This window comes from Nelumbo nucifera, chromosome 2 (assembly GCF_055504915.1).
Source record: "Nelumbo nucifera cultivar China Antique chromosome 2, China Antique-T2T, whole genome shotgun sequence".
NCBI lineage: Eukaryota > Viridiplantae > Streptophyta > Magnoliopsida > Proteales > Nelumbonaceae > Nelumbo > Nelumbo nucifera.
Window position 1 is genome coordinate 56,212,075 of NC_142650.1, and position 27,836 is coordinate 56,239,910.

The 27,836-nt window shown below is 39.4% G+C and overlaps 1 protein-coding gene across 2 annotated transcripts; it reads left to right on the top strand.

Moving 5' to 3' along the window:
* Positions 1–27,836, top strand: LOC104586315 (uncharacterized). Of its 2 annotated transcripts, XR_016082628.1 has the most exons (7): positions 1–573; positions 739–1,019; positions 1,131–1,442; positions 2,542–3,175; positions 26,841–27,167; positions 27,239–27,451; positions 27,584–27,836. XR_016082628.1 is itself a non-coding variant. In XM_010243494.3 (6 exons), exons 1-6 carry the CDS (start codon positions 333–335, stop codon positions 27,824–27,826), a joined length of 1,617 nt encoding a protein of 538 aa, XP_010241796.1. In that variant the 5' UTR covers positions 61–332; the 3' UTR covers positions 27,827–27,836. The 2 variants fall into 2 exon arrangements, 1 of the variants encoding a protein (XP_010241796.1); XM_010243494.3 differs by lacking the exon at positions 2,542–3,175 and having other exon boundaries at positions 61–573.

The following is a 27,836-nucleotide window of genomic DNA, read 5'->3' on the forward strand; positions in this document are numbered from 1 at the left end:
ATGAAAGTCTGAGGATTGTTGTGGGAGTGGACTGTATTGTATATATATAAACTGCTAAAATTGGGAATTGGGGAGGTCCTCCTCGGTCCTCATTGAAATGTGGTTCACTATGTTGGGATATGAAGCCAAGTGGCGTCTTTAGTCTTGCGTCGGTCCTCATTGAAACGTCGCTTTCCTTTTGAGTCCACTGCTGAAATTACAAAGACAAATACAAATTATCATTTTTGATTTCCACTGTCTTCTATGTTTGTTCTGTTTATCTGAAACTTGTTAGATTCTCGAAGATAGGTTCGTACATAGATAGATAGATAGACAGAGGTTGCGTGGGGGTGATGGATGCGGCGGTGTCGGAGTCACCTCCTTGTGTTGCAGACGACAACCATGGAGGCTGCCATGGAGATCGACGGAGATGGCCGGCAAGGTCCTCTTGGCCTCCAGGTTTCAGATTCCACCCCACCGATGAGGAGCTCCTTCTCTATTATCTCAAGAGGAAACTCTGTCGCCGCCGCTGCCTCAACCTCAACCTCATCGCCGAGACCGACCTTTACAAGTGGGATCCTGAGGATTTGCCCGGTACCGACCCCTTTTACTCAAAACTTAATCTTTTACTTCTTAGCTGCTCAAAATCAGAACTTTTTCCCCTGAATTTTCACATTTTAGATGAAAGCAAACCCTTGAAGTTTTTGGGTTTCTTCTGTTCAATTGAATGAAAGGATGGGTGGTTACTTGAAAATGTAGGGCAATCCATGTTGAAGAGTAGGGATAGACAGTGGTACTTCTTCAGCCGTAGAGACAAAAAGTACCTGAACGGTCCGAGATCCAATCGGGCGACTGTGAATGGTTACTGGAAAGTAACAGGAAAGGTGCGCAACATTATTTGGAACTCCCGGACTGTAGGCATGAAAAAGATCCTGGTTTTCCACAAGGGTCGGGCTCCGACCGGCCAACGAACCGACTGGGTGATGCACGAATATACCATGGACGATGAGGAGCTCAGGAAATGCCAGGCGTACTCTGAGGTTTTTACTTTTTACATCACCCTGAGTTTGCACTTTTGTTCTGGTTGGGAGCTCTTATTTTGCTTCTTTTACCTTTCCAAACTCCGATTGTTCTTCTCTTTTTGGTTGCAGGAATCTTATGCTATCTGTAAGATTTACAAGAAGAGTGGACGTGGCCCAAAAGTATGCGAGCAGTATGGGGCGCCTTTCATGGAGGAGGAATGGGACGATGACGACGACGACGAAGATGATGATTCTAATAACCCAGTTGATGAAAACCCCACCAACCGAGAGGGTGTGGGGTGCCAATTGAATGAAATTCCTTCTGTTAATAGCCCTCCAGTATATAATCAATGCCAGGACGAGAATTTTAGCCAATTATCATACGAGGCTGAAGAAACAGAACCTGGGCAAGCCAATGGTATTGCTCAAGAACCCACTCAGGTAGGTCAATCAACTAGTATAAGTGCTTGCATGTGTGGTGTTTTGTTAAATCTTAACTTATTTCTATTATTTGTTGAAAAAAAAGAGAGTATTCCAACTTGTACATAGTACTTGTATTTAGACCAATTAAGTTGTAAAAAGTTATTTTAGATCTGCTGCCATTTCAATGTCAGGTAAGTAGAAGACATTGATCCAGTTCAGTTCTGTTTTATATGCTCAATAAATAGTGTTATGCTAGTAAAGAGGGGCAATGTCAAAGAGAGAGAACGGACAAGACATATGGAAAGAAAATGCATACTATCTGTGAGAGTTCAAATGTTATCTCCTCTAAATTTTTAGTGTTTATTTCTATTTCTTATTAAACAGTAACCTTATATGCTCTGCAAAGGGAACTTCTGCACCCTCACCATTTTATCTAGTATTTGGTTATATCTTTTATAGGATCTATCTTCTTCATCCACATCTTTTTGGTTCTGCTACTGCAAAGTGATCTCAAGGAGATTGATTCCATTGTTGCTAGTATAGGATTGTTTTGGTTGCTTTCTGATGTTCGCTGTTGAATTGGTAACATCTGAAAAACCATTGCCACCATTCAATGTGCTATTTCCATGATCAGAACTTCACAAGATACCTTCTGAACTTGTGGTGGCTGCAGCCATAGTCCAAAATGTTATATTTAGATCCCATGGCCTCTTCCAGTAAATGTTGTAACCAAGCAAATGCTGATACCCAAGTTTGGCTGCACTGGTGCTTTGTTGTGAGTTCTCTTTACTGATATGGAGTTGGGTGTCTACTTCTTTGGTGGAGATAGTAGCACTGTGGACCCACTATACAACCATTCAGGTTTACCATGGGCTCTTTAGATAAGTGGAGAGGCTAGCAAAGTATAAAACGTTTTGGAAGGATCCTTGGTGTAATGACTCACCACTGGGAGTTCTATTCCCGGACCTGTATCAGGTTGCTTGCTAGTAACAAGGAGGCAACTGTAGCTGAATCTTACACTATGGCAGGTGATTGTCCTGTTTGGGCACCTGCATTTAGGAGGAATTTTAATGATTGAGAACTGAAACAGATTTCTGGGCTTTTTTCTCTGGTTTAGGCCCAGAATGCCAACCCTCATGGGCTGGATTTGAGGGAGTGGAAGTGGCATAGCTTTGGTGTCTTTTCAGTTACGTCATTGTACAAAAGTTTGGTCAAAGGTGGAACCAGTGATTTCCCTCACAAAGAAATCTGGAGTACAGTGGCTCCCTCAAAAGTGAAATTCTTCATCTGGCTGGTGGTGCTGGATAAGTGCCTCACCAAGATTAATATGCTGAAAATGGGTATAGCAGTGGACAATTCCTTATGTCTTTTACGTGAAAAGGAGCAAGAATTAGCTTGTCATTTGTTTATTCATTGTGATTATACCACCAGGGTTTGGTCTCACTTTATGAAGGCTATTCAGCAGTCAGGATACCGCCCTTCTTCTGTTATTGACCTATTTGAGGGGTTGGCATGTGAAGGATATGACGATGTAGGCAAGGCAATATGGGCTGTGGTACCAGCAGCTGTTATTTGGGCCACTTGGTTTGAGAGAAATGGATGGATCTTTGAGCAGAGAAAGAACCCAGCAGAAGATAAAATCAAACTCTCTTTTGGCTTAACCAAGGACCGGCTTTTGGTTAGCAGGATTTGTATTGGAGAGTTCAATCAGTTGTTTTTGTCATATAGATTTTTTCGGCTGTTTTCAAGGGGTAATGTACAGAATCTCTTTGTATTTGGCTCTTTATAGTTATTTTGATATGTATTACAAACAATACAATGCCTTACCTTCTTAAAGTAAAGAAAAAGAAAATCATTTTTCTCCAACTTACATGTAATTGTATTGTGTATTGTGCTCATGCTGATAATTTGTATTGTCTGCAAATACCTTGGAGAAGAGACATTTCTCAAATTCCTAAAGTAGTTCTATTTGCTGTCAATTCATAAACTCCTATGAGCACTGTTGAATATGAAACTAATTAACATGAGATAAAGATTGTTGCTGAACTTGGTAAGCACCAATTTTATGCCTTGCAGCACAGCATGCCAGCTGTACTTTCTTTTCTATTCCACTTTGTTTCTTGCTTTGTTTTATTTTTCAAAATTGAAGCTTTGCATCACATAACACATGGAGCTTTGGTGTCCACCCATAAAACATGCAGGCCTATTGTCCAGTTGTGTAGAACATTGGGTCTCAATTATGAAGGACACTGATAATAAACTGGACAAGGTTATCACCCATGATATGTGACACCTAATGATCAAACATTAGTGGCATGCAGGGGTCATCACCTCTCCTCTTGGTGTCTGTATATATTGTTTCCCAGAACTGCAAACTGGACTGTCCACACAGTTCCTAGTAATTCAAGTTCAGCTATGATTTTATTATATAACTGATAAAAAAATGATTTTATTATATAACTGATAAAAAAAATGATTTTGTTATATAATGACAGTCAAGGAGTCCCTCAATTTAGTTAACTGTTAACAGGCCGATTTCAAGGTGATTTTTACATGATCAAACTGTTAGAGCATATGCCTAGTAACTAGTCCATTTTGGAATCATCTGAGCCTAATGTATGAACAAAAAGTGAACTTGCATCAATCAACCCATGGACCACATAGGTCCAAGCCCTGGAGCTGGTGGTACCCATGCTTCAATATGACTAAGTTCTATGAGAAAGATGTTTTAGAACAGATTAAGAAGTAAGTATCAATATCACTTTTCTTCAGTTTAAGAAGGTTAAGACCCACCACTTGCTAGAATGCAGAAAAGAATATGTTGGTTAATGATCTTCCTTTATGTTTGCTATGACTCAAAGAAAGCGGTTGCTTTATGATCTCTATGTTTAACTTGTTTTTGGCAGAGGGTGGAATCAGTATACCATCTCTTCATCCGTTTTTATCTAGTTAATGGTTTTTTGGAATTACTTATTCAATTGTCCCTTGTGATGTGTGTGACTTAGCATGTTGTTGGTTCATTGCTTAACTTTTCAAGAGGTGGGAAAACAAATAGTGACATGTTAGTTTATCCATTCTCTGAAGGAGGATTGGAGGAATTGATTTCTAGTTTCTTCTAGGGCTGCTGTTTTTGGGATAGGATCTCATTAAGCTAATTATATCATATTTTCCCGTCAGATGACTGTTTTGGATGACTCCAAAAGGGATCTCAATAGATTTAATTGATTCAGAGATGTTCATTCCCTGATGTCCAGATTGGCTAACTCATTAAACTGGTTGCTTGGGTCAGTTAGTTCTTTGGCTGATGACTTTACCAAATCTGGGGTTGTATTTGTGCACATGGGCCTCTTCCTTTTTAGGTTTTATCTATTGTCTGGCTGTTGGGTTAGATGTCTTGTAAGCCTACCACCACAGGAAATACCTTCTTGGATTTTTAATAAAAATCTCTGTTGCTGATAATGAAAACTGAAAAAAGAAAAGAATGAATTACAGAAGAGAGTGAACCTTATATAAAGATTCTTTATGCAACTTGTTGGGCCTGTATGAAGGTAATGGAACAACCAAGGGTTTAAGGACATACAACAACTGTAAGAAGAAGCAATCTGTTGCAAGTTGAAGGGGATAGAAGGGCTATGGGTAGACCAAAAAGGAGTAGCAAGAAACAATTTAAGTGCTCATAATTTAACAATGGACATGGCACTGAACAGGCGGAATGGAAAAACAGGATTCATGTAGCCAACCCCATATAGTTGGGACAAGGCTTAAGGACAGAGAACTCAGACGAGTTGGTGATCAACAGAACATGGCTGATTCAATAATGGACTTTGATTATAAGGGAGCATGGATTCTTTCCCCAATGTTTGTCCCCATCATCCAGGGTCTTGACAGGGGTGGGTTGGATATGGGCCTAGCCTTTGTCGTTTTTTTGCACAAAGTAGCCACTCTTAGACTTAGGTGGTGTTCGGTAGCGCTGAATGGAGCTCCAAACACAAAATTTTTTGCTTTTTAGTGCTTCGCGGTCGTCCGGTAGAACCTCCAAACTCTGAAATTTCCTCCAAACTGTTAAGACGTCGAGCTACCTCTGAGCGCATTCGGAGGCAGCAGACGAAAATGGTTTTCCACCCATGCCCTTTGATAAAAAACCCAACTATTCATCTTCTTCATTTTGAACCATTAAAAAAATTAGAGGAATACAAACTGTGACTGGTGACCAGAGACTAGCAACCAAAATTGCAAATCAGATTGAAAACAATGAGCTTCCGGTGACTGGCAACTGGCAACTGACAACTGACAACAAAAAAAAACAGATTGGATCAAAGACGATGGGCTTCCGATGACTGGCAACCAAAATCATAGATTATTAGACTGACGATTATGGGCTTCTAATGATTGGTGATCGGCAACTAGCAGCAAAAATCGTAGATTACTAGACTGAAGATGATGGGCTTTCGGTGACTGGCGACTAGCAACCAAAATCACAGACCAGATTGAAAACGATGAGCTTTTGGTGACTGGTGACTGGCAACTGGCAACCAAAAACACAGATTGGTTTGAAGATGATGGGCTTCCGATGACTGGACTGACAACTGGCAACCAAAAATGCAGATTAGATTGAAGACAATGGGCTTCCGATGGCCAGCGGCTGACAACTGGCAACCAAAATCATAGATTATTAGACTGACGGCGATGGGCTTCTGATGATCAGTGACTGGAAACTAGCAATGAAAATCATAGACGGTGGCTCTCTCTTCTGTTTCAACCTCTCTGCCACCAACTTTAGCATACCTTATCTAAGAACCCCTACCAGTACCTGATCAGCAACCAAATCCGTCGTCTTGGTTAAAGACAACCTTAACATCAATGTCTAAGCACCTCTGTTTCAAGTGTCAAGAGGTTGAAGACAACCTCTTATTTCATTAATATCATTTTATAAAATATTATAATAATTGTTCAATTAATATTTTATATCAACATTATTTTATAATATTTTATATATAATATTATAATATTATAATATTTCAATTATTTTGGTTTATTTTTATTTAAATAACAATTTGATGGGTAAATTTGTAAAATACAACTTTTTCAGATGCCACAACATTTAGATAACCGAACAACTCCACTGTATTCAGATGTCTGCAAAATCAGAAAAGTAAATTCTCCACTAAATGTTTTCAGAGCTTTTTCGGAGGTGTTTTTTTGCTTTTCAGACTTTGGACTTCAGATTTACCGAACACCACCTTAGTCTTGCATTTTTGCACTGGTCTGCCCAAGATTTCAGCATTGCACTAAACAATGACCAATATAGATCCTTTCATGATAGGTGGATCCTTTTTTTTTTTTTTTTTGGTAGATGGTAGAAGTATAAATTACATATGTATTCCTTTCACTAGGACTGAAAAGGAGAATCCACCTATGCAAAATATACAAGTTAGTCAACATATATGAGAGATCAACTATAAATAGTAAATACACTACATAGAAAAATGGGATTTTATTTAATGTTCCATAATTGATGCCTGAAAGTGCCAAACCTCACTGCCATAAAAATGGAAGGTCATTAATAGAAAAATGCTAATATTCTTTTTTAAATTCTCATCCTTAGCTTACTCTAGCTTTGATACTGAAAGATGAGAAGCAATTCTCTCCAGTAAACCAGATCAAAGGAAAAGAGAACAGATTCTGAAGAATTCTATGCTTAATTCAGAAAGATCAAATGGAAAATGCAAAATCAATTCAGTAATACCCCATGGTGTGACTCTATTAACATCAGATCATTACAGAGAAGTGAGAAGCAATGCATTGGAACACAAGGGACTGGTTCTTTGTTTTCATTGCACAGATCACACATATTTGAGATGTTTATTCTTAAAATCAGATGACATATTGTAAGTTATCAAGATAAGCAGTGTGCATCTATCCCTCCCCAGACCCCGCATTGGCAGGAGCATCATACACTGAGATGCCCATATATCAAGATAAGTAGCCATACAAATCTTGGTTGGATGTTCAGGAGTCCATATGTAGGAGTACAGGAAGAAAGTCTTTTATCTGTCAAGAAGAAAGCACAAACAAAAGACCATGTAGAGAATAGAGATGGCCAGTAGGGTCAGACCTCTTCTCCTGTTTATCCTTCCTTCAAGAGAGAGGTTTATTTGGGGCTGCTATCATACTTATGGTGATACCTTATCACCGTATTCTGTACGCCATTTTTATTTTAACAAAATTTTCTCTTTATTCTTCAAAAAAATTCCAAAAATCCGACAAGTCCACTTCCCAATTGTTGACATTTCTTCCAAACCTGAGGACCTGAATTGCATTACCATCCATTAAAAGCATCTTCTTGTCACCTGCTCATATGTATAGCTGAACAGTTGAAATTAAGGATAAATTGTCAGTTATAGTAGAAGTCTTAATCAGGGTGGTTGTATATTTTTTGGGGCTATACTGTATATCTTTATATTGGACAATGATGGGTAAGTTTCTCTTTTCCTATTTCATAATTGCCTTATAAAAATTTCCCTATTTCACAATTTAGTAAAATTACCTAATTATTGAAAAGGAAAAAAAATTACTTTTAGGAGAACTAGAGCTTTCATAACAAATGTTATAGCATTATTTCAATATCCAATAATTCCAGGGCGATGAAACAGAACAGGCAAATCATGGTTGGAATTTGGAACAGGAGGATTTTTGAACAGATGCACTTCCAAGAAGAAAAGATAATTAACCTAATTGTCGAGGATTTTAGGGGCTGGTTAAACATGAATATTCTTTTTAAAGAGGATGTTTTATCTTCAACTTTTTTGAAAGTTGATTTTTTTTTTGAGGGTTCTTAAGGGTGGTCATTTGTACAGTGAATGGACATACTTGATTACCTTTGTTTTGATTAATTCAATTTTACCTTACCTGTTCAAAACAAGTTCAATAACCTTAGTTTCGTCCAGGAAACTTTAGGATGATAAGATTCATAGCTTGGAATAGATTTGACAGTAAGAGAATTATCAATGCTGGAAGATGTAGAAATACCAAAATTTCAATTTTCAAGAGAAAATTTGTTCCGAAATTAAACCAATACAACAAGATAGAAGACTTTGAGACTCACTCGTAAATTGCAGGGTTTAAAAGTATCTTGTGCAATTAGAAAGCTCAACCAATGCCACTCTACTTTATCATCTTGATAAGTGTCATTTATGGGGCTGATTTCTTATTTTTTCCATTGAATGTGTATCTCTATGGACCCATTTTCACTCTCTTGAAATTAACTAGATGAAACATCAAATGTGCATGGGTTAAAAACCACATCAAGGGTAGGGTGCCAAATTTAAACTTTTCATCAGGTTGTCTAGTTTTAGAGCATTCATGGTTGTTAAGGCGATACTTGCCAAAAAAATAGTTGTCAAGGCAATTTTGGGTGTTATTAGGGTGCCTATGTGATAAGAACTTTATAAAATAAAGAACTAAATTATTGCGAGGTCCGTCATGTTATATACCATTCAGCATGCATTTTAATTGAAAGAATAGCAATTGTCTTTATTAAGAACATTAAATTTCCTCCCAAAACATGGCAAATCATCATATCTAAAAGATAAAAGTATTTTAAATATATTAATTTCAATATTCTCAAAAATAATACTAATATAATAAGTGTTTAATAGAGCAATTTCATATCAATTAGCAATTAAAGAAGGCTATAATTTTATATGGTAAAAATTTAAGATAGAAAGTAAAAGAGAAAGAACAAGTGGTGGAGCTACCATTTTTATTTAATGTGGGAGAGATAAAGAATAAGAAAAAAAGAAATCTCTTTAAACTTTTAATTTTTTCTTTATTTTTCTCTTCTCAAAAGCCTTCGATCTTTTAGTTTTCAATAATAAAACTTTAAAACAAAGTATAAATGATACATATAGTATATAATAGAAAATTAACACACATATTAGTAAAATTAATGTTTTAAAACGTGGAGGCTTGACACAAGGCGTTCCAATACCTAGAGGCATGAGGTGTAGTTTAGAACGTAAGAGGCGTAAGCCTCTTGAAGGACCCGAACACAAGGAGGCGTAAGCCTCCTCAAGAGGAGGGGGTCAGAAGGAAGAAGGGGAGGAAGAAGAAGGGGAAGGGGAGGATGAAGGGGGAAGAAGAGGAAGGGGGGGTCTCATTTTTTCTTTATTTTTAATAAAAATCTTTTATATTAAGAAGAATAAAGATGCATAGCACTAGTTGAAAGGGGGGCAGGGGTGGGGGGTTTGGGGGGCGAAGTCCCCTAGCTGATGGGGCTGAGGGCAGACCACTTTCTTTCCCCTTATCTTTTCTTCCCTTCCCTTCCCTTTTCTCTCTTTTTTTCCTTCTCTTTCTTTCTTTTTCTTTCCCTTCCCTTTCCTTTCTTTTATTTTTCTTTCCTTTATTTCCTTTTTTCTTTTTTTTTTTTCAATCTTTTTATATGATGTATGCATGAGGCATACGGCTCTTGCACTTGAGGCATACACCTCAGAGGTGTCAGCGCCTCTGGCATATGCCTCAGGGCATTTTGGGTGTGCCTTGCCTGGAGGCGTTCCTCCAAGCGTATGCCTCCCACGCCTTTTAAAACACTGGTAAAATGTAGTGCTATGAATGATATTGTAATAATGTTATTTTTGTTGCCTAGGATGGCATCTTATCGCCTAGCACTTTATTGCTTTAAGTCAAGGTATTTAGGTGATGCACCCAGCCAACGGTGCCTAGGTGACACCTTGACAACCATGGGGGCATGATTTATGCATTATATTTGCAGCAAGAATACTATAGATAACTAGTCTTTGTGGTTTTTCACTAGGAAAGGCATAGATGGCAAGTGAAATGTGATAGTAGAGAGTGGTTATTTGTGAGGGAGGTGGTAGGCAGGTAGAATAACCCTAAATTAGAAGCAAGAGAAACTTTAATTTGTTAACATACATAAATATGTCCATACTTGGTCTGCAACATTGTGATTACCATCTGAGCTACTTATCTAAGGAGCATTGTTACACTGAAGGAAAACTCTAACATGGTTTACAAGGCACCAAGATGAAGCTAGGCAACAGGGTGACACCTTGTCACCCAGGCGCCTTCTAGACGATGAGTTTTTATGATAAAAAAACAAAAATCATATGGTAGTTCCCTAGATCTCATAGCAATCAGTAGTGCCCTTTAATGAATAATTACCATAATCATATCAAAACATAGAGAATCAACATTTTATGAGAAGAAAAAGTATAAACCTCATATCAGAACATATAAGAAGTTCTAAGACTACGTCACCAATATGTCAGTTGAACCCAAACAAATAAGAATATTTTAAACCCACAAAATGAATAGTTTAATTCAACACTATCTATTGTAATATTATTATATCATAAAATAATCTATTGTAATATTATTATATTATAAAATAAAGTATAAAAATATTATGTGTGCCTTACAAAAATATGTAGTCAATTAGGTGAGGTGACCCTCCAAGGGTTCCTTGTTTACCTATGTGTCACCTTGACAATTATGAACTCTAAGAATGCATATTCTAGCCAATTTCACTCTTGAACCTTTTATTTCCCAGTTAGAGCAAGCAGCTTTAGCCAAATTTGACAAGTAAGATTACAGTAACATATCAGGCCCATGACCACTTGGAAGTATTTGGAGAAATGGATTCATTGGAAGGGCCTTATGTCTTACCATTCAGTGAGACTGAGATCTACCCAAGGAATTTTATGATACGAGTCAAAAGTAAAATGAATGGATGAATTGCAAACACGTGGTTTCTTGACATATTCTCTAAATACCATAAATTAGTTCCTGTGATCTTCATGAGTCAAAACTCAAAAAGTAGAATAGATGGATGGATGGCAACCTGGTCTTCTGCAAAGGATATTAGATGTCCTTAATCAAGTATGCAGAAACCTCTTTTCCTATTTAAAACAAAGCTATAGTAGGAAATTATTGGGCAGTGAATCATGGTGGAAAACCTTGACTTTGAAGGTTGCCCATTCAGGAACTTGTCATTTTATAATGGAAGTCAATGGTAAAGGGAAGAGTTTATGATTAACTTCGTCAATTCATATGAAATTTGTGCGATGATTGGCTTTGTGGTAGGGAAGATATCCTTGGTGCAAATCAAAACAATTGTGCTAGAAGGGTTTCATTGAGAACATTAAACATAGTTTCAAGAGTAATTTTGCTTTAAATCAATATATATGTTATGCAGTATTGGTTTCCCAATCTGCCCTATCCCTACAAGTTGCAGATTTTATTAGGGGCTTTGCATATTAATATGAAAGAAAGTAAATAGAAGAATAGAAATGGAAGGGAAGATAATGGATATTTTCTTCTTTATTGACCTTCAAAAAAAATATATTTCACTACTTTGCCCTAGACTTTGGTTGGAGTCTCAAATGATTTAAGGGCTCATAATTTAACAAAGGATTTGGCACTTAACAGAATGGAACGGTGAAATAGGATTCATGTAGCCAACCCTATAATAGTCAAGACAAGGCTTAGACGATGACGATGATGGTTACATGTCTATTTAAGTCGGTATAAACTCCATTTTTTGGTTTTTTTGATATTATTATCAAAAGAAAATGAATGGAATATGTATCAACTTAATGAGACATGTAACCAACATAGATACTAATTACTATGAAATAATATTGCAATTAGAAGTTGATATTTTCATATGTATAATTCCCAATTAGGAATGCTATTTAACCTCATGCTTCCATGCTACATGGACTTCGAATACGAAATACATGTTAAATTCTTTAATTGTCATGGTACAAGTTGATTTATGCATTCTTTATTTGTTGAGATTTTCGTTTTTATATATTCCAATAATGGAGTGAGTATTAAAATAGCTTTGAGGCACAATTGGAATCAAATATTTCTTCTTAAATGCACAATGTATCCATATATTTGTAAGAATTTCTTGACCAGTCTTAGCCATGCCCCCATATCCCAAGACTTTGGGATTAGATGGATCCTACTTCCAGCCAAATGCCTGCTTTAACAGCCATTAACACAGGAGGAGTACACTATCAAGATCATGTTCTCTGGAGCTGTAGAACTAATCCATCTTAATTGATACATGAAAAAGTTTGTAGCAATTTGTAAGACTTGGAGTGGACAGATAAAAACTGGGGGTGAGTTTGATCCCTCCCAATTCAACCATTTGACTATTCAAATAAAAGTTTTAAGTTTTTAAGGTGTAAGAGGAATGGTGTTATTTTAGGTAGAAAAATTATATTCAGGAACTTTAATATAATATCAACCACATTGAGGGGTCTTTCTTGTAATTTTTAGAAAATTTTAATATTATAGAAAAAACTTCTCTCAGTACAGAGAGAGATAGGCATGTTGTATTGTTAGACCCAAGACTTTCCTTGTTCTTTCTTCTCTTTTATCTTTCCCTTTTCTCTTTCTTATTATCCACAATAAGATTGTATTTGATTGAAAAGAAGAATTTATTGGTGACAAAGAAGTCAGTAGTGATTGGATCTACTAATCAACTTAAGATCTGTTAGCTAAATTCCTTTTGTGTCTTGAAAATTTATTCTTCTGCTACAGTTCATTATTTGTTGTGTTTGTTTTCTTTCAATCATTTCATGTCTTTTTGGTATTTTGGGATTTCTACAAGTTTTTTTAGTTTGGTCTTCATATACTTAATCTCAGCTTTTCTTCTTGTGGTTCTTGTTATCACAGCTGCTTTTACTATAAATAGGAAGATGTGATTCTACCATAAATAGTAATTACAAATATTACTTTAAATAGTAAGTTTGAAGTTCAGTATAAATAGTAATTTCATTTTACTAATTTTTCCTTCACAAATAATAGGAAACCTGTGCTATTAGCTACACCATTCTTTGATCGCCTTATTTTTTATTGATTTTTGGAGATTTTCAGGCAATTTTTATGCCTAAATAAGAGTTCTAAAGATATCTTCCCAAAAAGTCAACAAAGTCAAAGATTTTGATTTTTTTTGTCTAGTTGATGCTTCCCTGTCTATGTCTAACGTGCTGTTTAGGATTTTTTCTGATCTTCTTATAAGTTTCTAAGTCCAACAGTTCAAGTTTTGTGCCCAAGTTTTGTGCCCTTCTGAAAAATTGAGTGCCCCCTATTTCTCACTCTCTGTATTGGTGCCAGGATAAATTTTAAATATAGAATTTGTTGTGAGTTAATACTTGGCAACTATTAGTGTTGGACAGCTGTCCAGGTCATAGATACCTGAGTCATTAATCTGTTTTTGGTTTGCAGTTAACAATCCATGTCTTTGAAAGAACCCAGGTTTTCTAGGGATAGACAAATACACACTGACACATAAGGTAAAACATGATAAAAGTAAGTTATTCTACCACTCATTTAAGTTAATCCACAAAAGCTTTTGCTATATCATCATCATCATCATCATCGTCATCATCATCTTCTAAGCGTTATCCCAACTATATGGGGTTGGCTACATGGATCTTGTTTGGCCATTCTGTTCTGTTCAGTGCCATATCCATAATTATGGTATGGACACTTAAATCATTTCTTCTTGCTTTCACCCAAGTCCTTTTCGGTCTATCCCTATCTCGTCTTGCCCCTTCAACTTGTAACAGATAACTTTTCCTAATAGGTGTTGTAGATGGCCTTCTATGCATGCAACTAAAATCATCTTGATCTGCTTTCTCTCATTTTATCACCCATTGGTGCTATTCCTAGATTCCTTTGTATGACTTCATTTCTATCCCTGTCCTTTCTAGTTTTACCACTTATCCATATTTTAAGCATTCACACTAATTCTTTAGACATGCTGTGTCTTTCACTGCTCAATACTCTGCCCCATACAGCACACCTGGCCTTACAACAGTCTTTCACCTACCACATAAGACTCCGGATGCCCCCCTCCATTTTGCCCATCCTGCTCTATTTCTATAAGTGACATCCTCCTCAATCTCTCCTATGTCATGAATTATTGAACCAAAGTAATTGAAGAGGTGACATTGAGTTATCTCCTGGTCTCCAGTCCTAAGCATACCCTGATATGCTCTCCTATCATTATTAAATTTACATTGCATATATTGCCTATTATTATTAAAAAGCTTTCGCTATATATGTATCATTAATATTTGTTTAATGATGTAATTAGTTTACTTTTTATTGAGTACAATATATAAAGTTTTAAGGATATAGCATTGTTGCTATTTCATGTTCATTTTTTTTGACTGGTAACTGTAAACTTTATTATTTCATGTTCATTTTGATTCTTATCCTCACCTAATGGTGTTAATGGAGTATGGGTTGTATACTTAGAACTGCCTTTGCACCCCTAAAATGTATAGATATCAGTAACAAATAGGATTCTTGTTTCATTTAGTCAATTACTAAGATGTCTTCTTGCATGTATATGGTGGATAACCATAAAATTGGCTGCACATTGTCAATCCAAGAAAACCAATTAGTGATTACTTTTGAGTCCCTTCTTGACATGTACTTGTGATCACTTATATGTCTTGTATACGCACTCACTTCTCATATAGACTTTTAACTAGGCAAAGCTTCTCATTCCCCATTGTTAGCATTCCAAGTTTTATTTGTTAGTCTTGACCATTCTCCAAAACATTTACTCATGTTAGAATGCTCGAGTCAGGGGTATTTTGGTCATTCTGGTGTATCTTATTGAAAGTGAAATGTATTGTATCTGAGTTTAAGTTATGTGTCCCATTTTCTATGAGGGACAAAATTGTCTTTCTTGTAACTCAAGTTTTCATGAATAAAAGTCAAGCGGGTCGGCTAGGAGAGGTACTTTTGTACATCCTCTCTTCTAGTTTGGCCGAATACTTTTCTCCTCTCCTTCTTCTTCTTTCTCTTTTCTTTCTTTTTTCTTCTTCTCTACTTTGACCTAGAAACAACTAGGGTTTATTCACATGGTATCAGAGCATTAAGGTCTGGTGTTCGTTTTTTTTCTTGCTGTTGTCTTCTTCCTGGGTTCGCCGCCAACTTCACAGTAGGTTTCTTCATCCTACAGCTGATCTGATTGAAGACTCGATAAAGGGCTGAAAAGGAGTTGTCGTTTTGAGGGCCTGGAGGTGAGAATGCCTCTGGCCGGTGCTGTGGTGGTCGTTGAAGTGGTATATTAGACCCTCTATTCAGTGTACGAAGAGGGCTAGTCGTATATAGGTATGGACACTGCTGTCGTGTGTTCAGAAATGGACTGTGAATGCTGATTTTTTTTTTTTATTTTTTTTTTGTGTGCATCGAAAGTTAGTTGTTGTGGTGCTGGGTGAAACTGGTACACATATCAGTCATGTTTTTTTTTTGTGTTTTCTTGCTCACATGTGTGCTGAAAGAAGAGTGGTAGACTGCTGATGTCCACGACAGCAGTGGTGTGGTGTTGATTGTGTTGTGGTGGCTGGCATATCTATGTTTTTTTTTAAATGCTTAAAAGTGAACCCCTAGACCTTGTGTGTAATCAGTTCTGCAGTTTGCAGAACAAGTGTTCGATGAAATGACCGAGTAATTTCAGTAGTGGTGTGTTGGTGGTAAATGGTCCTGCAGTGTGCAGTCCAAGTGTTTGATGTGTTGACTGAATGATTTCAGCTTTAGAGTGTAGTGTGTAATGTGCAGTTGAAGAAAGTGGGTTGGTGGTATTGTAAGTGAGATAAGTCTTGTGACAAGTGTGAGATTGTGGTGTATATTCAGAGGAGACATAATTGAGATGGCTTCAACTGTAGTTGGGAATGACAACAAAACAGGCATCATGCTCTCTTTAGATTATCTAAGTGTTCAAATGACATCCATCAAGTTGAATGGTGAGAACTATATACCATGGGCAAAATCTGTGGAGGTGTTCTTGAAGGCCAAGAGGAAAGTAAAACATGTGAGGGAAGAGAAACCTTCCTCTGATTCTCCTGGGTTCAGTGATTGGGAACAAGATGATGCACAGATAATGACATGGCTTTGGAACAGTATGGAACCAAAGATTAGTGTGAACTTCATGTTCCTAGATACAACCAAAGAGATTTGGGATCATGCTAAAAAGTTGTACTCTGGACAAGACGACACAACTAGGGTATATTAGTTATACCAAGAGTACTTCAATTTGAAGCAAGAAAGTCAAAGCTTAGAAGAGTATTATGCAAGTTTGAGAAACATCCGCAATGAGCTAAATGTGTATCACCTTCTCACATCAGATGTCCAGATCCAACAGCAGCAACGTGAACAACTTGATGTGACTAGGTTTCTTGTGGGCTTGAAGGCTGAGTATGAGCCTGTCAGAGCATAGATATTGGGGGGATCAGCTCTCCCCTCACTTGAAGAAGTTTTTGCTCGTCTTAAGAGGACATCCATTGAGCCAGTGGAACATTCTTCCTTCTCTGATAGATCTGGTTTGGTAGTGACTAAAGGGAGTAGTCGTGGAAGTAGAAGTGGTGGTGGCAGCAGTGGCCCTCCAAGCAACCGTGGTGGACACATGTTTAACCGGGCCAGTGGCTGGACTGGAGGCCGTGGAAAAGGAAGGGGTAATGCTCAGAGAAAATGTACACATTGTGGCTTAGAGGGGCACACAGTTAATTTCTGCTATGATTTGCGTGGTCCACCTACCACTTGGGCTAACCATGTTACATCTAAAAGTAGTAGCACAATTACTGAAAGCCAACAAACTGCACCAACCCCCTCCACACCCACTTGTGCTTCCGGGCAGGAAATGGTGAGTGTACCACGGGCAATATATGAACAGTTCCTTCAAATATCTCAGCAGAACATAGCTACACTTGCCCATTCAGGTATGACTTGTTTAACTTCCAAAGCCTCACCCTGGATCATTGATTCTGGCGCCTCGGACCATATGTCTGGGACTCCTGATGTATTTTCTTCCCTTTCTCGCACCTCCACATCTCAGACAGTTACACTTGCTAATGGTTCTACATCTCCTATTTGTGGTGTTCGTGATGTTGATCTCTCCTCATTGTCTTTAGCATCTGTTTTATATGTTCCTAAGTTTCCTTTTAACCTTATGTCTGTTAGTAGATTAACCAAGTCCCTTAATTGTTCTGTAACCTTCTATCCTTCTTGTGTGTTTCAGGATCTCAAGACAGGGACGGAGATTGGTGGAGGGCATGAAGCTGGTGGTTTGTATTACCTTGATGGTGGTGGCCCTCTAGTGGCTTTTCAGTCGTCTCTACTCCTCTCCAATGGCACTGCAGACTTGGTCATCCCTCTCTCAAGGCTTTGAAGCTGTTAGTTCTTTCCTTGAGTCATCTTTCATCATTAGATTGTGAGTCATGTCAGTTGGGAAAACATCATCGAGTCTCATTTAGTCCAAGAATTGATAGTCGTGTCTCAAGTCCTTTTGCTTTAGTTCATTCTGATGTATGGGGTCCAATAAAGTGGTGTCATACAATGGGTTTAAGTATTTTGTAATCTTTGTTGATGCTCGGGCTACGAAGTGTATTTTTCTTGGCTATTCAAGGACTCGGAAAGGGTACAAGTTTTATAACCCTAAGTTTCATAAATCATTTGTGTGCCCGGATGTCACCTTCTTTGAATCAGTTCCTTTTTTCTCCAATGTTGGGGTCTCTTCTTCTCCCTCTGTGGTTCCTCTTCCTGTTCCGGTTGTGGACCCCCTTCCCGTAGCTCCCACTCCTACTGCAGACGCACATCATATGCCGGTTACTACAGAGAGGCCGCCAATTACTCAAGTGTATACTCGCAGAAGTGCTTCGGCTCCTCCTCCACTTCAGCACCCGTCGACAGATCCTGCTATTGCTCCTTCTCCCTCAAATCTTCATCTCCCTATTGTTTTGCGGAAAGGTAAACGTACTTGTACTTCTCATCCCATTTCAGACTATGTTTCCACTGCTCATCTTTCTGCTTCCCATTACAAGTTTATATCATTACTCTCTTCAGTTCCCATTCCCAAGACTGTACAGGAAGCCCTTGCCTCTCCAGGGTGGCGGCAAGCCATGGAAGAACTCTCTGCTCTACAACATAATCATACGTGGGAACTCACCATCCTTCCTCCTAGTAAGCACACTGTTGGGTGTAAATGGGTCTACACAGTGAAGCATCTTCCTGATGACAGTGTGGAACGATTGAAGGCACGGTTAGTGGCCAAGGGCTATTCTTAGTTATATGGTGTGAACTATATGGAGACATTCTCTCCTGTGGCTAAAATTGGTTCAGTTCGGGTGTTGATCTCATTGGCTACTATGTATGATTGGCCTCTTCTACAACTTGACCTAAAAAATGTGTTAGTGGTGTTAGTGAAGGGGTATTTCAGTCTTTGTACTTGTTGAGAATGCTGATGTGTACTGTTATGTTAGTTCGAGTGCCTCTTACTTAAAGAAGGGCACTCAAGTCTTTTTCAATAAGTCAATAATATAATAATAGGTCTGGCCGAATCAAGGGATTGACTTTTTCCCTAATTCGAACCAACCTTTCTCTCTTTTCTCTCTTCTCTCTTTTCTTCTTTCCTCTCCTACTTCTTGCTGTCTACTTTACTCTACAGTCAACGAACAAGACAGAATTCTATGGCAGGTCAAACTTCAACATGGTATCAGAGCTAGGTTCACCAAATCAGACTTGCTAGAATTCTGCCTTCTGCGCATTCGAATTAGGGTTTCACTTGGGGTTCTCAGTTGTGAGTTGGAGACTGGGAAAAGGGCTGAAAAGGAGTGATCGCCCTCTTCCCTAGGAGGTCTCTATGCCTCCGATTGTGTCGTTGGTGATTGGTTGCTGTGGTTTCTAAGCCCTAGTTAGGGCTGGTACGTGTGGTGCAGTGGTGTCTCAGCCCTTCGTATGGTTGGCCTTCAGGCGATGAGGTAAAGTTTTTTTTATATATTTTTTTTATGGAATACATGAGAGGTGTAGTACAGTTCGCATGATGGGTTCTCAGATTGCAGTATGCTAGGGTTTATGCTAGGGTTTATTCTGGTTTGTGTGTGATTCGAATGGCAATAGTGTCTACTTAATGGTGAAGCTTCCTATAGTTGTGGATTAATGTTGGTGGTGTTACAAGTGTGGTTTTCAGCTTTTGATATCGCTGAAATCAGTGTGCAGACTTCGGTGAGTAGGGTTTGTGGTGTTGCAGTTCTCAGCTGTTGAAATCAGTGTGCAGATTTCGATGAAGTGTCTGTGTGTAGTGTGCAGTGTGTAGTGCTCCTAATTCAGTGCTCAGAATTAAGGGAGTTCGGCAATGGCAGATAACAGTGATAGTAAACCTAGTGTCATGATATCTACTGACTACCTGAATGTCCAAATGACCTCCATTAAACTGAATGGAGAGAATTATGTCCCTTGGGCCAAGTCTGTAGAGGTTTTTCTGAAGGCGAAGAAGAAAGTGAAGCATATAAGAGAGGAGAAACCCCCCGCTAATTCTCAGGAGTATGAAGACTGGGAACAGGAAGATGCACAGATCATTACATGGTTGTGGAACAGTATGGAACCCAAAATCAGTGTGAACTTCATGTTTCTTGACACAGCCAAAGAGGTGTGGGATCATGCCAAGAAACTGTATTCAGGTCAGGATAATACCACTAGGGTATATCAACTGTATCAGGAATACTTCAATCTGCAACAGGGAAATCAGAGCCTTGAGGAGTACTATGCCAATGTGAGGAATATCCGTAATGAGTTAAATGTCTATCATCCTCTCACTTCAGATGTCAAAGTTCAACAGCAACAGCGAGAGCAGCTTGATGTAACACGGTTTCTGGTGGGGCTGAAGTCTGAGTATGAACCAGTACGAGCCCAGATACTAGGGGGATCTGCTCTTCCATCTTTAGAGGAGGTGTTTGCTCGTCTTCGGAGGGCTTCCATTGGATCTATGGACTCTAATGTCTCCGATAAATCAGCATTTGCAGTGTCAAGAGGCCGAGGTGGCAGAAGTGGGACTCGAGGAACCCAGCCTGGCAGGAGTGGTAGTGGTGGATCTACACATATCCGTGGTGGTGGTCGTACTGGAGGCAGAGATTCAGGGGGAGCTCGTGGTAGAGGACGTGGCTCGGGTCCACGGAAGTGTACTCACTGTGGTTTGGATGGACATACCATTAACTACTGCTATGACTTACATGGTCCTCCCTCGACGTGGGCCAACCATGCCATGACTAGTGACACCAGTTTCAGCCCTACACAGGAGAAACGGTCAGCTGACCCGATGCCTTCTACTCCCTCAGATGGTCCAGGCAAGGAGATGGTGAGTGTTCCTCGTGATGAGTATGAGAGGTTTGTTCAATCCAAGTCGCAGCAGAACACAGCTTCCTTTGCACACTCAGGTATGGCTTGTTTGGCATCCACACCCAACCCCTGGATTATTGACTCTGGAGCCTCCGATCACATGACGGGAACTCCAGGTGTGTTTTCATCTCTCACTCATTGCTCAACATCACAATCTGTTACCCTTGCTAATGGCTCCACGTCATCTATCTGTGGTGTTGGTAATGTTGACCTAGACCCTGTATCCCTATCCTCTGTTTTATATGTACCTAAGCTTCCATTTAATCTTATGTCTGTTAGTAAGCTGACCAAGTCACTTAAGTGCTCCATCACTTTTTACCCTTCTATGTGTGTTTTTCAGGATCTCAAGACGGGGATGAAGATTGGTGGAGGGCATGAAGCCGGTGGACTGTATTATCTTGATGGTGGTGGACGAACGTCAACGGCTCTTCAGTCATCCATTTCTCCTCTCCAGTGGCACTGTAGATTTGGTCATCCTTCGCTGAAAGTGTTGCAGTCCTTAGTCCCTTCATTGAGTCAACTTTCTATTTTAGATTGTGAGTCTTGTCAATTTGGGAAACACCATCGTGTTCCCTTTCGTTCTAGGGTCGATAACCGTGTGTCGAGTCTTTTTTCTTTAATTCATTCAGATGTTTGGGGTCCTTATAAAGTGATGTCATATAATGGATACCGATATTTTGTTATTTTTGTTGATGACTGTTCGAGAATGACGTGGCTCTATTTAATGAAAGAAAGAAGTGAATTATTTTCCATCTTCCAGAAATTTTATGCTGAGATCCGCAATCAATTTGGTGTTCACATCAAAATTTTCCGTTCTGATAATGGTCGTGAATACTTGTCTTCATCTTTTCGAGAATACTTGGACCAACATGGCATTATACACCAAACTTCATGTACCTATACTCCGCAACAAAATGGGGTTGCTGAGAGAAAGAACCGCCATCTTGTAGAAACGGCACGCTCCCTCATGCACCACATGAATGTTCCCAAAACTTTTTGGAGCGATGCAATGCTCACCTCTTGTTTCTTAATTAATCGGATGCCCACGTCTATCCTTGATGGTCGTTCTCCTTTTAGTGTCTTATTCCCCAACATGTCTCCGTTTCCGCTTTCTCCTCGGGTATTTGGGTGTGTCTGCTTCGTTCATAATCTGAGTCCCGGGACTGACAAGTTAGATGCACGTTCCATGAAGTGTATCTTCCTTGGTTATTCCCGAACTCAGAAAGGGTACAAGTGTTATCATCCTAGTTCTCGTCGTTCCTTGGTATGTGCTGATGTTACATTCTTTGAGTCTACTCCGTTCTTCGTGGGGTCCGGTGCTGCTGCTTCCCCCACATCACCACCTCCTCTTCCTCTTCCTGTGGCTGATCCACCTCCTTTGGTTCCAGTCATGCCTACGTCCTTGCCTCCGGTGCCACCATTGGTTGACCGTCCACCTATCCGTCACGTGTATACACATCGCCCACGTGTACCGGCTGCAGCTCCTCCAGCTTCATCACCGTCGACAGATCCCGCTCCAGCTTCGACACCAGCCTCCGACCTAGATCTTCCTATTGCCTTACGGAAAGGTAAGCGTACTTGCACCCTTCACCCTATTTCCAATTTTGTTTCACTTACCCACCTCTCCGCTTCCCATCGCCAGTTCATATCTTTGTTATCCTCCGTGGTTGTTCCTAAGGATGTCCAGGAAGCCCTTACCTCTCCAGAGTGGTGCCGTGCTATGGAAGAAGAGCTCTCTGCTTTGCATCATAATCACACTTGGGATCTCACCGCTCTTCCTCCTGGGAAGCAGGCTGTCGGTTGTAAGTGGGTGTATAGTGTTAAGTACTTGCCAGATGGTCGTGTTGAGCGCCTGAAGGCGCGGCTGGTTGCCAAAGGGTACTCCCAAACCTATGGCATTGACTACACGGAGACGTTCTCCCCGGTTGCTAAGATAGGGTCAGTTCGTGTCGTCATCTCTCTTGCAGCTATGTCTGGTTGGCCTCTCCATCAGCTCGATATCAAAAATGCCTTTTTGCATGGGGATTTGCTCGAGGAGGTCTACATGGAGCAACCACCTGGGTTTGTTGCTCAGGGGGAGGATGGTAAGGTATGTAGACTTAAGAAGGCTATTTATGGACTTAAACAGTCCCCTCGAGCATGGTTTGGTAGGTTCAGTGAGGTGGTCAAGAAGTTTGGTCTGAAACAGTGCCAAGTTGATCACTCTGTCTTCAGTCTTGACTCTTCGGCAGGTAAAATAATATTGGTGGTGTATGTGGATGATATCGTTGTGACTGGGAATGATAAAATGGGCATTGACAGATTGAAGGCATTCCTACAGGAACACTTTCAGACAAAGGACCTTGGCAAGTTGAAATACTTTTTGGGCATAGAGGTAGCAAGATCTAAGCATGGCATTAATTTGTGCCAGAGGAAATATGTGCTTGATTTACTGGAAGAAACAGGATTGTTGGGTACTAAACCGGCCGAGACACCTATGGAAACAAATACGAGGCTGAGCAGTGATATAGGTGAAGTGTTTGAAGAGCCTGGCAGATACCGACGACTTGTAGGCAAACTAAACTATCTAACCATTACTCGGCCAGATATTTCATTTGCGGTTAGTGTGGTGAGTCAGTTCATGCAGAAACCTTTGGTCCCACATTGGAATGCAGTGCTAAGGATTGTGAGGTATCTGAAAGGAGCTCCTGGTCGTGGTTTGCTGTACAGAAGTGGTGGAAAACTGGTAGTAGAAGGATACACCGATGCTGATTGGGCAGGTTCTATGTCTGATAGACGATCTACCACAGGCTATTGCACCTTTCTGGGGGGTAACCTGGTAACATGGAAAAGTAAGAAGCAAACAGTTGTGGCAAGAAGCAGTGCAGAAGCGGAATATAGGGCCATGGCACATACTGCTTGTGAACTAGTGTGGCTGAGGAACCTTCTACAGGAGATAGGATATGACATCAGTACTCCAATGAAGCTCTACTGTGACAATCAGGCAGCGGTTCATATCTCTTCCAATCCAGTGTTTCATGAAAGAACCAAGCACATCGAAGTTGACTGTCATTTTGTGAGAGAGAAGGTGCTGAATGGGGTGATAGAAACTGCATATGTTAGTACGGGAAACCAGTGGGCAGACTTGTTTACAAAAGGCTTGAGTCGGGGGAGAGTGGACTACATATGTAACAAGCTGGGATTATATGATATATACTCACCAGCTTGAGGGGGAGTGTTAGTGGTGTTAGTGAAGGGGTATTTCAGTCTTTGTACTTGTTGAGAATGCTGATGTGTACTGTTATGTTAGTTCGAGTGCCTCTTACTTAAAGAAGGGCACTCAAGTCTTTTTCAATAAGTCAATAATATAATAATAGGTCTGGCCGAATCAAGGGATTGACTTTTTCCCTAATTCGAACCAGCCTTTCTCTCTTTTCTCTCATCTCTCTTTTCTTCTTTCCTCTCCTACTTCTTGCTGTCTACTTTACTCTACAGTCAACGAACAAGACAGAATTCTATGGCAGGTCAAACTTCAACAAAATGCCTTCCTACATGGTGATCTTGTTGAGGAGGTGTATATGGAGCAACCACCAGGGTTTGTTGCTCAGGGGGAGGCTGGTAAGGTGTGCAGGCTCAAAAAGACAATCTATGGACTGAAACAATCTCCACGTGCATGATTCGGTAGGTTCAGTGAAGTGGTGAAGGCCTTTGGGATGAAACAGTGTCGGGTTGATCATTCCGTGTTTAGTTATAACTCGAAAGATGGAAAAATCTTGCTAGTCGTGTATGTGGATGATATTGTCATAACTGGAAGTGACAGCAATGGAATTGACAGGCTGAAAAAATTCTTACAGGACCACTTCAATACGAAAGATCTGGGGAAGCTAAAGTATTTCTTAGGAATAGAAGTTGCGAGGTCAAAACAGGGGATCAACCTATGCCAGAGGAAATATGTTCTTGATCTACTTGAAGAAACAAGGTTGTTAGGTGCTAAACCAGCAGAGACTCCTATGGAACTCAATGCCAAGTTAAGTGTGGATGCAGGTGATGAGTTTGATGATCCTGGAAGATACAGAAGGTTGGTGGGAAAGTTGAACTACCTGACCATTACTCGACCAGATATATCATTTGCTGTGAGTGTGGTGAGTCAGTTTATGCAACATCCCCAGGTTCCTCACTGGGAAGCTGTTATGAGAATTGTTAGGTACCTAAAGGGTGCTCCAGGTCGTGGTCTGTTATACCAAAAAGGAGGACCTCTCTACACAGATGCTGATTGGGCTGGCTCTATATCAGACAGGAGGTCAACCACAGGGTATTGTACCTTCCTGGGTGGCAATCTTGTAACTTGGAAGAGCAAGAAGCAAACAGTGGTGACAAGAAGTAGTGCGGAAGCAGAGTACAGGGCTATGGCCCATACCACATGTGAACTAGTATGGCTGAAGAACCTACTACAGGAGATGGGTTTCTCAATTGACAAACCCATGAAACTATACTGTGATAACCAAGCTGCTGTTCACATCTCATCCAATCCGGTCTTCCATGAAAGAACTAAACATATTGAGGTGGATTGTCACTTTGTGAGAGAGAAAGTGATAAGTGGGGTAATAACTACATCTCATGTGAGCTCAGGAAATCAGTGGGCAGATATCTTCACAAAAGGATTGTCTCGGGGAAGAATAGATTACATTTGTAACAAGCTGGGACTATATGATATATACTCTCCAGCTTGAGGGGGAGTGTTAGAATGCTCGAGTCAGGGGTATTTTGGTCATTCTGGTGTATCTTATTGAAAGTGAAATGTCTATTGTATCTGAGTTTAAGTTATGTGTCCCATCTTCTATGAGGGACAAAATTGTCTTTCTTGTAACTCAAGTTTTCATGAATAAAAGTCAAGTGGGTCGGCTAGGAGAGGTACTTTTGTACATCCTCTCTTCTAGTCTGGCCGAATACTTTTCTCCTCTCCTTTTTCTTCTTCTTTCTCTTTTCTTTCTTCTTTCTTCTTCTCTACTTTGACCTAGAAACAACTAGGGTTTATTCACAAGTCATGAATAAGCAATATATCAATTTGATTCACCCTCAATGGACAACCTTCTTGTGTCTTGAAATTTTGTAGAATCATTACTGCATTGCTTCTGCTGCCTTCTATTCTTTATTAGGCATGTGAAATTATAAGAAGCAGGTTATACTTTTCACATAGTTGGCTATCTTAGTCCTTCAAATTCATTCTCACCAAGGTTCTCCTGTACCCTAATTGGTAGGACATATGCAAATAGAAGATACGTTTCTTATTATACATATAAGAATCGAATGGGGATAATGAATAAAAATTTAAATGGGGATATGAAATTTAAGTTATTAATGTTAACATGGGAAACAAAAGTAAGGGTCTGTTTGGTTCGAGGTTGGAATTAGAATCGGAATCGGATTGGTCTATTCCTCCTGCCTGTTTGGTTGAGATGGGAATTGAAATTGGAATTGAAATAAGCTGGAATGGATTCTCATTCCCAAGGGAGGGGGAGGGAATGGCCATTCCCTCGGATGAATGCCATTCCACCAGGAATGGGAATGGGATTTCAATTCTTCCCAACCAAATGGTTGGAATTGGAATGGATCATTCTGATTCTGATTCCAGATCCCTATTCCCACGAACCAAACGGACCCTAATTGGAGCAGTAGAAACGAAGTAAACACATGAACTGATACTAGGCTATTTGGTAATATGGTGTTCATGGGGGTAACAAAAGACAGAAACAAGGAATTTATTGAATGATAGAAAGTTAGAAACAAAGCACATTCTCTCAATGGAGGGGTATATAAATATGTGCTTATATCTATTATATAAGTACTATAGTATCTTTTTAATATGACATACTATGTACGTTTTATTTAATAAAATTGTTTCTTTTATTGTGACATACTATCTACTTAACATGGTAACATTTGAATCCTTCCAGAGTTCTGTGTCCAACCTAATTTAAGTATCGATGCCCTTATGTCAAGTCATGCTTTTTACTGGATTGTAGGAACTCTATTATGTATGAAGCTTTTAATTGCTTAATGACTGAGGGCTAATTCTTTCTCAATTTAAGGCATATTTCTCAAATTTGTAATAAGAACCCGTTAACCAAAGTTGGGGTTCATAGCTAATTATGTTACTATTATATTTTATTACAATTATGAAATAATAATCTCAACATCTGGAATGCAACTGAAATGCAGTTGAAAAGGAAGTTAAACCAAATGGAGGGAAAAGTGTCAAGATTGAAATATGAAGAAGGTAATGAAATTTGTGAGTTTCAGAAGAAGATAGAGTCCCTGAGTAAGCAACTGCAAGAGAAAGCAGATGGAATTTGTGAACTTCAAAAGAAGATCGAGTCAGAAGGTAATGAAATTCGTCGACTTCAAAAGGAGATGGGGTCTCTAAGGAAACAATTGCAAGAGAAAGCAGATGAAATGGAGCATCTGGAAATCCTGAATCGAACTCTTATTGTCAGAGAGCACAAAAGCAACCAGGAGCTTCAGGAAGCACGTAAAGAATTGATTAATGTAAGCATCTCTTGTCTTATCCAACCAAAGAAATCTTTTAGGGCATGCAGCTTACTTACCTTGATATACAGGGTCTGCAAAACTTCATTAATGGTCATTCTGTAATTGGGATCAAACGACTAGGGGAGCTCAATGAAAAACCATTTCGAGATGTGTGCCTGCAGAAATTTCCATCTGGAGGCTGGGAGATCAAATTTTCTGAGCTATGCTCATTGTGGCAGGAAAATATTAGAGATTCAGAATGGCATCCATTTAGAAAAATCAGCGTAAATGGAAAACTTCAAGTAGGTATCCAGTTTGAAAACTTGTTAAGTTATGCCATCACCATTCAAATTTGAGAAATGGATATTTATGAATTTTGGATGTATTTGTTTATAATATCCTGTATCTGTTGAGGGTAACTTCTGAGCATGCAGGAAATAATAGATCTTAGTGACAAGAAACTTACAGAGCTGAGGGATGAGTGGGGTGAAGCAGTATGTGAAGCTGTGGTTACAGCATTGTTGGAGATAAATGAATGCAACCCAAGTGGGAGGTATGCAGTTTGTGAACTTTGGAACTATAAAGAAGAGAGGAGAGCTAGTTTGAAGGAGGTCATCCAGTACATCCTGAAGCAGTTGAAAAATCTCAAGGGAAATGATAAGCATCAAAGGGAATGACAAAATCTAG

Excerpts from the sequence above, each read along its gene's own strand:
- LOC104586315 (XM_010243494.3), top strand. The coding sequence starts at position 333 with ATGGATGCGGCGGTGTCGGAGTCACCTCCTTGTGTTGCAGACGACAAC. Across the intron at positions 574-738 it reads GGATCCTGAGGATTTGCCCG|GGCAATCCATGTTGAAGAGT; the intron begins GTACCGACCCCT and ends TTGAAAATGTAG. Across the intron at positions 1,020-1,130 it reads AATGCCAGGCGTACTCTGAG|GAATCTTATGCTATCTGTAA; the intron begins GTTTTTACTTTT and ends TTTTGGTTGCAG.